Source organism: Gopherus flavomarginatus, chromosome 1 (genome assembly GCF_025201925.1).
Source record: "Gopherus flavomarginatus isolate rGopFla2 chromosome 1, rGopFla2.mat.asm, whole genome shotgun sequence".
NCBI classification, from domain to species: Eukaryota; Metazoa; Chordata; order Testudines; family Testudinidae; genus Gopherus; species Gopherus flavomarginatus.
In genome coordinates, this window is record NC_066617.1 from 345,521,103 (window position 1) to 345,532,440 (window position 11,338).

General features: G+C 47.0%; 1 protein-coding gene across 1 annotated transcript in view; it reads right to left on the minus strand.

Annotated features, from left to right (window-relative positions):
* PANX1 (pannexin 1) overlaps positions 1-10,946 on the minus strand; it is a 53,729-nt gene extending 42,783 nt beyond the window's left edge. Inside the window, exon 1 of the mRNA XM_050941870.1 lies at positions 10,761-10,946. Within this exon, the coding sequence (XP_050797827.1) occupies positions 10,761-10,941 (181 nt within the window). The 5' untranslated portion in view covers positions 10,942-10,946. The remainder of the gene's footprint in view (positions 1-10,760) is intronic.
* Positions 10,947-11,338: the final 392 nt, after the last annotated feature.

An 11,338-nucleotide genomic window follows, 5' to 3' on the forward strand; every position in this document is an offset into this window, starting at 1 on the left:
AGACTTGGGAAGGTAGCTGTGACAACTGTTCAATATTCACACACCAACAGGTTATGATACCATGCAGTATCACCATACTAGAGAACCATTGTATTATAAAATGGTTCATTTAAAAACAGAACTCTTCCATTCAGAGAATCAAAAGCCACATGTTTCCTTTGGATTCTTAGAATTCCAAGGATCAATATCACCTGGACATAGAATGTTGGTGATCAAGCTAATGTTTGCTTTGTCCGTGTAGTTTTATAATTTCAATTATTATCTATTCAAATTATTTTCACACCGAGGGATGTATTTTTTATACTTTTGTGTGCTTGAGGCCAAATCATTTTTCCACGGAAGTAGATGTGAGTTTTGCCACTAATTTCAGCAGGACCAGCCATTGTGGGACCACTCTCTCCAGCAATCATCCCGTGCAACTGTTTTGTGCACTGGGGTTTTCTGCATGGAAGGAATGAAGAAAAGGAATTCTTCCCCAGAGACTGCAGACCAGGAGGGGAATTGATCTGTAGCCACTACTCCAGACCAATGACTTAAGTAGACTCTACCATTCTAGAGTTCTCTCTGCAGGAGAAGAGGAGCAGGAGGATCTATGTAGTGGCAAATCCTCCATCCCACCCTAGCCCACCTGTACCCAACTCCTACGCAATCTCCTGAAAGGTGTCCCACCTTGAAATAGAAGAGGAGCAGGAGTGTTTAAAACCAGGGAAAGCATGAATAAATGGATTTCAGGAACAGGTACATCTCTCTTCAATCTGTGACTGGTAAGAAAACTTTGCCTCATCCTATCAGACTCAGACCTAGTCATGGTGACTCTAACGTGTGTGTTTATGACTTCTTGATTCTTGTAACTCATTATACTTAGGAATAAAGCCACACAGACTGGAAGAGCTGCAACAGGAACAGAGTATGGCAGTCCACCTGCTAGGCAATGCAAGTGAGCGCCATGAGTACATCCCCCAATACTTCAATTTCTGCAGAGGTTCGCCATTGAATTCAAAGTCTAATTCAGGCTCTCATGGATAACAGATTGAGCTGTGGTTGCTCAACACTTAGAATCATAGAATATCAGGGTTGGAAGGGATCTCAGGAGGTCATCTAGTCCAACCCCTGGCTCAAAGCAGGACCAATCCTCAACCAAATCATCCCAGTCAAGTCTGACTTTAAAAACCTCAAAGGAAATTTAGGCTCAAGAAGTCTAAAGTTGGAGACCCAGAACTGAGGCACCCACTGATACAGGCTACTTTTGGAATAAACCTTTTCTCTGATGCAGTTTCCTAATCTGCAGAGGTGGATAATAATACTTAAGCACACTCTGCCACACATTTTGTAACCAAAAACTACATACTTTGTAAACTGTAAGTTAATGTTATCCTTAGGACTTGGAAAGCCCCTCAGTCATTTCTTGGAAATTAAAAGAATCTGCTGCTAAAATAGCAAGAATGGGAGGAAGGATAAAGGAGTTTGAGGTGCAAGTCATGTTCTCATCCATCCTCCCTGTTGAAGGAAAAGGTCCAGGTAGGGACTGTCGAATTGTGGAGGTGAATGCATAGTTATGGAGGTGGTGTCGGAGAGAGGGCTTTAGATTCTTCGACCATGGGATTTTGTTCTGGGAAGAAGGATTTCTGGGAAGAGATGGGATCCACCTAACGAAGAGAGGAAAGAGCATCTTCGCAGGCAGGTTTGCTATCCTAGTGAGGAGGGCTTTAAACTAGGTTTGCCGGGGGATGGTGACCTAAGCCCAGAGGTAAGTGGGAAATGGGATACCGGGAGCAAACACAAGGAGGAAGGTACAAGACGGGAAGCTTCCTGATTCATACTGAGAAAGTAGGGCAATCGGCTAGTTATCTTAGGTGCATGTACACGAACGCAAGAAGCCTAGGAAACAAGCAGGAAGAATTGGAAGTCCTGGCACAATCAAGAAACTATAATGTGATTGAACAACAGAAACTTGGCAGGGAAGTTCACGTGACTGGAGCACTGTCATGGATGGATATAAACTATTTAGGAAGGACAGGTACGGGAGGAAAGATAGAGGAGCTGCATTGTATGCAAGTATGAAACTGGAGAAAAGCCTGCTGAGAGTCTTTGGGTTAAGTTTAGAGGTAAGAGCAACAAGGGTGATGTTGTGGTGGGCATGTGCTATAGACCACCAGATCAGAAGGATGAGGTAGACAAGGCTTTGTTCAGACAGCTAACTGAAGTTTCCAGGTCACAGGCTCTGGTTCTAATGGGGGACTTCAATCACCCTGACATCTGCTGGGAGAGCAATATAGCAGTGCACAGACAATCCAGGAAGTTTTTGGAGAGCATTGGGAACAACTTCCTGGTACAAATGCTAGAGGAACCAATTAGGGGCCATGCTTCTCTTGACCTGCTGCTTATGAACAGGGAAGAATTGGTAGGGGAAGTAGAAGTGCGTGGTAACTTAGGCAGCAATAACCATGAGATGGTTGAGTTCAGGATCCTGACAAAAGAAAGGAGAGTAACAAAAAACGGACCCTGGACTTAGACTCCCTTAGGGAACTGATAGGGCAGGATCCTGTAGGAGGCTAATATGAGGGGGGAAGGAGTCCAGGAGAGCTGGCTGTATTTTAAAGAAGCCTTATTGAAGGCACAGGAACAAACCATCCCGATGTGCGGAAAGCATAACAAATAAGGCAGATGACCTGCGTGGCTTAACGGTGAAATCTTCAGTGAGCTTAAACTCAAAAAGGAAGCTTACAAGAACTGGAAATTTGGACAGCTGACTAGGGAGGAGTATAAAAATATTTCTAGAGCATGCAGGAAGGCCAAGGGATGATTGGAGCTGCAGTTAGCAAAGGACGTGAAGGATAACAAGAAGGGTTTCTATAGGTATGTTAGCAACAAGAAGGTGGCCCGGGGAAAGTGTGGGACTCTTACTGAATGGGGGAGGCAACATAGTGACAGATGATGTGGAAAAAGCTGAAGTACTCAATGCTTTTTTTGCCTCAGTCTTCACAGACAAGGTCAACTCCCAGACTGCTGCACTGGGCAACACAGCATGAGGAGGAGGGGAGCAACCCTCAGTGGTGAAAGAACAGGTTAAGTACTATTTAGAAAAGCTGGACATGCACAAGTCCATGGGTCCAGATCTAATGCATCCAAGGGTGCTGAGGGAGTTGGCTGATGTGATTGAAGAGCCATTGGCCATTATCTTTGAAAATTTGTGGCAAATGGGGGAGATCCTGGATGATTGGAAAAAGGCAAATATAGTGCCCATATTTTAAAAAGAGAAGGCGGAGAACCCAGGGAACTACAGACTGGTCAGCCTCACTTCAGTCCCCAGCAAAATCATGGAGCAGGTCCTGAAGGAATCCATTTTGAAACACTTGGAGGAGAGACAGGTTATCAGAAACAGTCAACATGGATTCACCAAGGGAAAGTCATGCCTGACCAACCCGACTGCCTTCTATGATGAGAGAACTGGCTCTGTAGATATGGGGAAAGTGGTGGATGTGATCTATCTTGACTTTAGCAAAGCTTCTGATACAGTCTCCCACAGTATTCTTGCCAGTAAGTTAAAGTAGTATGGATTGGATTAATGGACTACAAGGTGGATAGAAAGCTGGCTAGATTGTTGGGCTCAACGGGTAATGATCAATAGCTCAATGTCTAGTTGGCAGCCGATATAAAGCAGAGTGCCCCAGGGGTCGGTCCTGGGGCCGGTTTTGTTCAACATCTTCATTAATGATCTGGATGATAGGGTGAATTGCACCCTCAGCAAGTTGGCAGATGATACTAAGCTGCGGGGAGAGGTAGATAAGCTGGAGGGTCGGGATCGGGTCCAGAGTGACCTAGATAAATTGGAGGATTGGGCCAGAAGAAATCTGATGAGGTTCAACAAGGACAAGTGCAGAGTCCTGCACTTCGGATGGAAAAATCCCACGCATCGTGACAGGCTGGGGACTGACTGGCTAAGCCACAGTTCTGCAAAAAGGACCTAGGGGTTACAGTGGATGAGAAGCTGGATATGAGTCAGCAGTGTGCCTTTGTTGCCAAGAAGGCCAATGGCATATTGGGCTGTATTAGTGGGAGCACTGCCAGCAGATCGAGGGAAGTGATTATTCCCCTCTATTCAGCACTGGTGAGGCCACATTGTCATAACATATTTCCCAGATTTGGACCTTAGCGTCCAAAATATGGGTTTAAGCATGAAAACCTCCAAGTTTAGTTACCGGCTTGGACCTGGTAAAGCTGCCACCACCCAAAAAATTAGAGTATTTTGGGGCACTCTGGTCCCCCCAAAAACCTTCCCTGGGGACCCCAAAGACCCAAATTCCTTGAGTCTTACAACAAAAGGGAAAAAACCATTTCCCCCCTCTTCTCCCTTCCAGGTGTTCCCTCCCTGGGTTCCTGGAGAGATACACAGAAGCAAGCTCCGTGAATCTATTTCCAGTCCTGGAAAACACAAGTACCGAGAGACAGCTAATCTCTCCTCTTCCTCCCTCACCCAGAGGGTATGCAAAGTCAGGCTAGTAAATCTAACACAAAGAGATTTTCCCCCTGACTTCTTCCTCCCACCAATTCCCTGGTGAGCTGCAGACTCAATTCCCTGGAGTCCCCACTAAAGAAAAACTCCAACAGGTCTTAAAAAGAAAGCTTTATATAAAAAGAAAGAAAAGTACATAAAAATGGTCTCTCTGTATTAAGGTGACAAATACAGGGTCAATTGCTTAAAAGAAATATGAATAAACAGCCTTATCCACAAAGAATACAATTAACACATTCCAGCAACTACACACATGTAAATACAAAAAACAAACAATATAAACCTACTGTCTTATCTCTTTGTACTTACAACTGGGAAACAGAAGATTAGAAAGGCAGGAGACAGAAAGATCACTCTCAGAGCCGAGAGGGTCAGACCCAAGACAAAGAACAAAGAACTCATACACAAACTTCCCTCCACCCAGATTTGAAAAAGTCTTGTTTCCTGATTGGTCCTCTGGTCAGGTGTTTCAGGTTACTGGTGTTACCCCTTTACAGGTAAAAGAACATTAACCCTTAGCTATCTGTTTATGACACACATCTAGAGAACTGCATCCAGCTTTGGTCCCCCCATTACAGAAGGGATGTGGACAAATTGGAGAGAGTCCAACAGAGGGCAACGAAAATTATTAGGGAGCTGGAGCACATGACTTACGAGGGGAGGCTGATGGAACTGGGGTTATTTAGTCTGCAGAAGAATGAAAGAATGAGGGGGGATTTGATAGCTACCTGAAGGGGGGTTCCAAAGAGGATGGAGCTAGGCTGTTCTCAGTGGTGGCAGATGACAGAACAAGAAGCAATGGTCTCAAGTTGCTGTGTGGGAGGTCTAGATTGTCTTATAGGAAACACTATTTCACTAGGAGGGTGGTGAAGCACTGGAATGGGTTACCTGGGGAGGTGGTGGAATCTCCATCCTTAGAGGTTTTTAAGGCTCGGCTTGACAAAGTGCTGGCTGGGATGATTTAGTTGGTGTTGGTCCTGCTTTGAGCAGGGGGTTGGACTAGATGACCTCCTGAGGTATCTTGCAACCCTAATATTCTATGAGTCTATGAATGAAGAAGCAGAAAATTATCACAAATATTCTTAAAAAAGAGGTTGAAAAATATGGACCCATGAAGCATGTTTGTGAGCTGCCCTGTTCTGACATATAGATCTGTCCATTTCAAACTTCAAATAACCAATACATAAAATTTTCTTATGATGCAGGTTCCCTAATTCTGGGAAATCTGTGAGACAATCAGAAATCTTGGCCTTTGTAACGCAGGAGCCAGATTAATATTCTCAGATAATACAATTTCCCACTGAAGTCAGTATTTTCTGAAGAAATTTGACCTGAATTTACTAAATACACTTGTCAACTGATACCAGGCCATCTCTGCACTATGGGTGCTACACATTGGCAGAGGGTGAAGCCCCAGTTTGGGGAAGCTAGCCCGCTGGTCACCCCCCTTCCACCCAAAGCCCCACCCTCCCACATGTCAGAGCCCCAACCCCCTACTCCGTAACAGGAGGAGCCCTGAGTGCCCCCCCCCCCCATGACTGAGGAGTCCTGTGGCCTGCCCACCCCAGCCACCAACCCCAGCGCCAGTCTGGTCCAAGTCATGCTGCCGGCCCCTCCCCCCCAGATGTTGGCCCCCTGGATCGGCCGAGTGCCAGGCTGAGCTGCCCCCCCACCCCAACGGGCCAAGTGCCAGCCCCACCAAGCGTCGGGCCAAGCCGCTGTCCCCCTCCCGCCCCCAAGTCGGGATGCTGAGCTGAGCTGCCCCCCGGATGGGCTAGGCCCCACCCCCACTGAGCACCAGGCCAAGCTGCTGCCCCTGCCCCCCCTGCACCTGGCCAGCTCCAGCACACGGTCGAGTGAGCCACCTCACTCCCACCCGCCAGACCCTTGCTCCGCCCACCAGTGGCTCACTGCGTTCTCTCCTCACTCCCCCACCTCCAAGGAGGAAGGACGAGGAGAGCAGTGGCAGGCAGGCAGCAGCAGACGGTGGGGGCCTGGGGCCACCGTAGCCCAGGTGTCTAGCAGCGGGTCGGCAGCAGCTGCGCCAGGACTTAGCCTTCCCTGGCCTACCTGCCACTCATGGTGCTACAGCTACATAGCTGCAGCTCTGCTGCTGCAGCACTATATAGTGTAGACACTTTCTACATCAATGGAAGGGGGCTTTCCATCGCTCTAGTAAACCACCTCTCAGTGTAGTGGCAGCTAGGTTACTGGAAGAATTGTTCTGTTGACCTAGCCATGGCTACACCAGGGTCTAGGTTGGCTTGATTAAGGGTTATGTGATATGAATTTTTCACACCTCTAAGTTGAACTAAATTTTAAATGTAGACCTGGGCTATACCAGAGAAAAGAACATAAGAATGACCATACTGGGTCAGACCAAAGGTCCATCTAGCCCAGTATCCTGTCTTCTGACAGTGGCCAATGCCAGGTGCTCCAAAGGAAATGAATAGAACAGGTGATCATCAAGTGATCCATCCCCTGTTGCCCATTCTCAGCTTCTGGAAAACAGAGTCTAGAGACACCATCCCTACCTATCCTGGCTAATAGCCATTGATGAATTATCCTCCATGAACTTATCTCATTCTTTTTAGAGCCCTATTATAGTCTTCACCTTTACAACATCCTCTGGAAAAGAGTTCCACAGGTTAACTGTGCATTGTGTGAAGAAATACTTCCTTTTGTTTTAAACCTGCTGCCTATTAATTTAATTTGGTGACTTCTAGTTCTAAAAACAGATAGAATAGCTAGTCCTTTCACCACTAAAGCCTAGAGTGACTTTCTGGAAGGCTCAGGCTTACGGCTCACTTAGGACATTATAGTGACTAAAGCCTAGGGGCAGAGTGCTTAGTACTGTGAGTGGGTCCACTGACTTTCAGTGGAACTACTCACAGGAGTAAAGTTACTCACATGTGCATTTGCAGGATCAGGCCTTCAACTGTTACCAGTAACTGAACACAAGTTTGTTCAATTAACAGCTTTGCTTAAGACCAGATTGCAACTTGCTCTTGTGGGGGGCTGCTGGTGGAGGCACAAAACCTATCCCCAATGAAGCCCTGCCAATGGCCAGCCATAGTCACTGCATTTGAGAGACAAGAGAGACTGATCCCTCTGTGCACACCCCAGGAAGAGAAATCTCCTCAAAGGAAGGGAAGAAGGAGGAAGGACTAGAGCAGGCTAAGCACAGGACTAGGGATAGCATGTTTATCTGGAAGTTCAGGGATGGACGGTGTATCCTCATGGTGAAATCCCTTGCTGAGCTCCCATTAGTACAGTTCTATGTACCTACTCAGGACTGAATTATAAAGGCACAATCTAGCCCTTCATAGCCAAGTATTACAAAATGAATAGATTACATATCAGTTGCTCTTTCATCAGTCTAAGCAACATTTCATTCGATGGGAAAAGAGTAACAGGGTGCCTGTAGAAATCAATAGCAGAGAGTGTGTTAAAAAAGAGGTGGCAGTTACTTCAGTGCACTGCACTAATACAATCTTGTTTAGAAGAATATTACATTCATAACAGACAGTGAAAGCACGGAGGGTCACAGATTAGGATGAAACAAGAGACGATGGTCCCATGGTTAAGGTGCTAGCATAGATCTTGGGAGACCCAGCTTTCCTGCTCCATCACAGATCTTGGGTAAGCCACTTAAGGCAGGTAAATAAGCACCTAACTACCATTGATTTTAATGGGAGTTAAGTGCCTAAATACCTTTGAGGATCTGGGCCTTAGCCTCTCTGTGCATCAGTTCTCTATCTGTAAAATAGGGATATTAGCACTTCCCTGCCTCAGAGGGGAGTTGTGAGGATAAATACATTAAAGAATGTGGAGAAAGTCCAGTGAAGAGCAAAAAAAAATGATTAAAGGTCTAGAAAACATGACCTATGAGGGAAGATTGAAAAAAAATGGGTTTGTTTAGTCTGGAGAAGAGAAGACCGAGAGGGGACATGAAAACAGTTTAAGTACATAAAATGTTGTTACAAGGAAGAGGGAGAAGAATTGTTCTTCTTAACCTCTGAGGAGAGGACAAGAAGCAATGGGCTTAAATTGCAGCTAGGGTGGTTTAGCTTGGACATTAGGAAAAACTTCTTAACTGTCAGAGTGGTTAAGCACTGGAATAAATTGCCTACGGCAGTTGTGGAATCTCCATCATTGGGGATTTTTAAGAGCAGATTGGACAAACACCTGTCAGGGATGGTATAGATAATACTGAGTCCTGCCTTGAGTTCAGGCGACTGGACTAGATGACTTCTCGAGGTCCCTTCCAGTTCTATGATTTATACCACAGATACCACAGTAATGAAGGTCATAAAAATACCCATGACAGTTTACCAAAGTCCAACAAGGAGCATTAATAAGGCTGTAAATCAAATTTACAATATTTTTCCCAAGTGTAAGCATAATAAAGTGTTATAGTTGAATTAAACTGAAAGAAATCAAAGGAGCGGAGATGACAACCTATCTAGATTGTCATCTATTGAAACAGACATGGGCACACATTCAAGTGTCTGAGACATGTACAAATATTAGACAAACTTTCTTCTTCAGCAGCATAATAAAGCCCCATGTCTGCCTCTGTCAGTGTGTAAATTATGGGTCATCTCCAGGCATCATATGCATGGAACACCTATTGAATTCAATGAGAATTTTGCATGTGAATTGATGTACCTAGTTCAGAGATTATAAGGCCAGATGGGATCCGGTGATCACCTGGTCTCACCGCCTGTATCGCACAGACATAGAACTTTCCCAAAATAATTTCTAGAGGATAGCTTTTAGATAAAGCTTTTAGAAAAACACCATGACCCTCAGTATATTGTTAATTATTAATTACTTTCACCATTAAAAAGGTATGCCTTATATCCAGTCTGAATTTGTCTAGCTGCAAATTCCAACCACTGGATCATGCTCTGCCTTTCTCTGCTAAACTGAAGTGCCCATTATTAACTATTTGTTCCCCATGTAGATACTTACAGTCTATAACCAAGTCACTTCTTAACCTTCTTTTTGTTAAGCTAAACAGACTGAGGTCCTTGAGTCTATCACTATAAGGCATGTTTTATAATCCTTTAATCAGTCTTGCGACTCTTCTCTGAACACTCCCTAATTTATCAATATCCTTCTGAAATTGTGCACATCAGAACGGGACACAGTATTCCAGCAGTGCTTGCACCAGTGCCAAATACAGAGATTTAATAACCTCTCTTCTCCTGCTTGAGCTTCCTCTATTTAGGCATCCCAGAATTGCATTAGCTCTTTTGGTCACACCATCACATGTTCAGCTGATTAGCTACCACAACCCCCAAATCTTTCAGAATCATTCGCTGCTTCCCTTTTGTAACCATATGTAACCTTCAGTCCCTCTGAGTGACAAAAACGTATCAGTCACGGAAGGGGAAAACGGAATATTTCAATGGAACAATGCAAAGGCTGACAAGCCAAACATTTCACCATATTCCTTAAAAATGACATTTCTATCAGCATTTTCTTAAGCCTGAAGTGCAGTGCACCCGTAGTCATCCACACCTGTTTACATCAAAGCCAAACTATTAGTTTTAATTATTCAGATACATTCCTCTCCCATGCTCCCTGGACAGTCTCACATCTTGGTGCAGTCAGTAACAAAGAAACTGCTCAGTTCCCTATTGTGATACACAGATGTTTTTGATTTCTCTCTCCTGTTATTTCCTTGAGAAGGATACTTTAATATTACACAGCGCGTGTTTACTCTGACCAGAGAGATCTATGGCGCTGGATACAATTTGTATGAAATAAACTCGCCTCCTCATTATTATTAGTTAGACATCACCAGCGCGTGCTGTGCGCCAGGAAAGACGAACTGACTGAATAACATTATTCCCCAAAATCCAGTGACGGGTTTCTAGCAAGAGGAAAGAATTCTTGTCCAACTAGGAGCCCCATTTTCTGCCGCCAGCTCAGATTCTCTGCTGACCTGTGTGACTCGCCCCTTAACATAAAGATAAACCCAAATCTGCTGCAGACAGGAAGAAAGGCAAGTGCCTTGGTGCTGAGCCCCAGGTCGGCAGGACCGTCAGACCCAGCCTAACCCAGAGCTGTCCACACACACACATGCGGGTTTCCGAAGGGCTGAGCAAGCTCCCGCAGCCCTGACAATGCAGCCGGGCTCTGCCCGGCCGCTCTGCAGGGCGAGGCGTGCGCGGGTCGGGAAGCCGCGGCGGGGCTGCCCGGCCGGGACCGTGGCAAGGCGCCAGGCTGCGGTTACCTATGGAGATCTCCTGCGCGAAGGCCAGGGAGATGAGCAGCAGGGGCAGCCCCACGGCGATGCAGGTGACCAGCTTGTCCAGCGCCAGCTCCAGCCGCAGCCCCTTGTACTTGGGCTCGGAGGGCTCCTTCAGCAGGAAGTCGGAGAAGACGTACTCGGTGGCGATGTGGGCGATGGCCATGGCGAGCGCGGGCCGAGCCGAGCCGAGCCGGGCCGGGCCGGACAGGGGGCGCCCGGAGCGCCCGGCACGCAGCCTGCCCCGCTCCTTTCGCTTTGCTTCCTGCTCGCGTCTGCCCCCGGCGGCCCGAGGCGGCGGCAGCAGCGAGGCAAACCCCGACCTGCAGCTGCAGCGCCCGGCTCCCCGCCCCGCTCTCGCTCTTTGTCTGGCTCGCGGCTTCTCCCCGCGGCGGCGGCGCCTCCCCCTCCGCAGCCAGCGCGCTCGGGGCTCGGGACCTTGCGCTGCAGCCCGCGGGCGCGGGGAGGAGGTGGGGCCGGGCTCAGCCCTGCGACGGGCAGCGGGAAGCGGGGGTAGCTCAGGGTGTGGCCCTCAGAAACGGGGGCGGTGGCAGGTCTCGGCC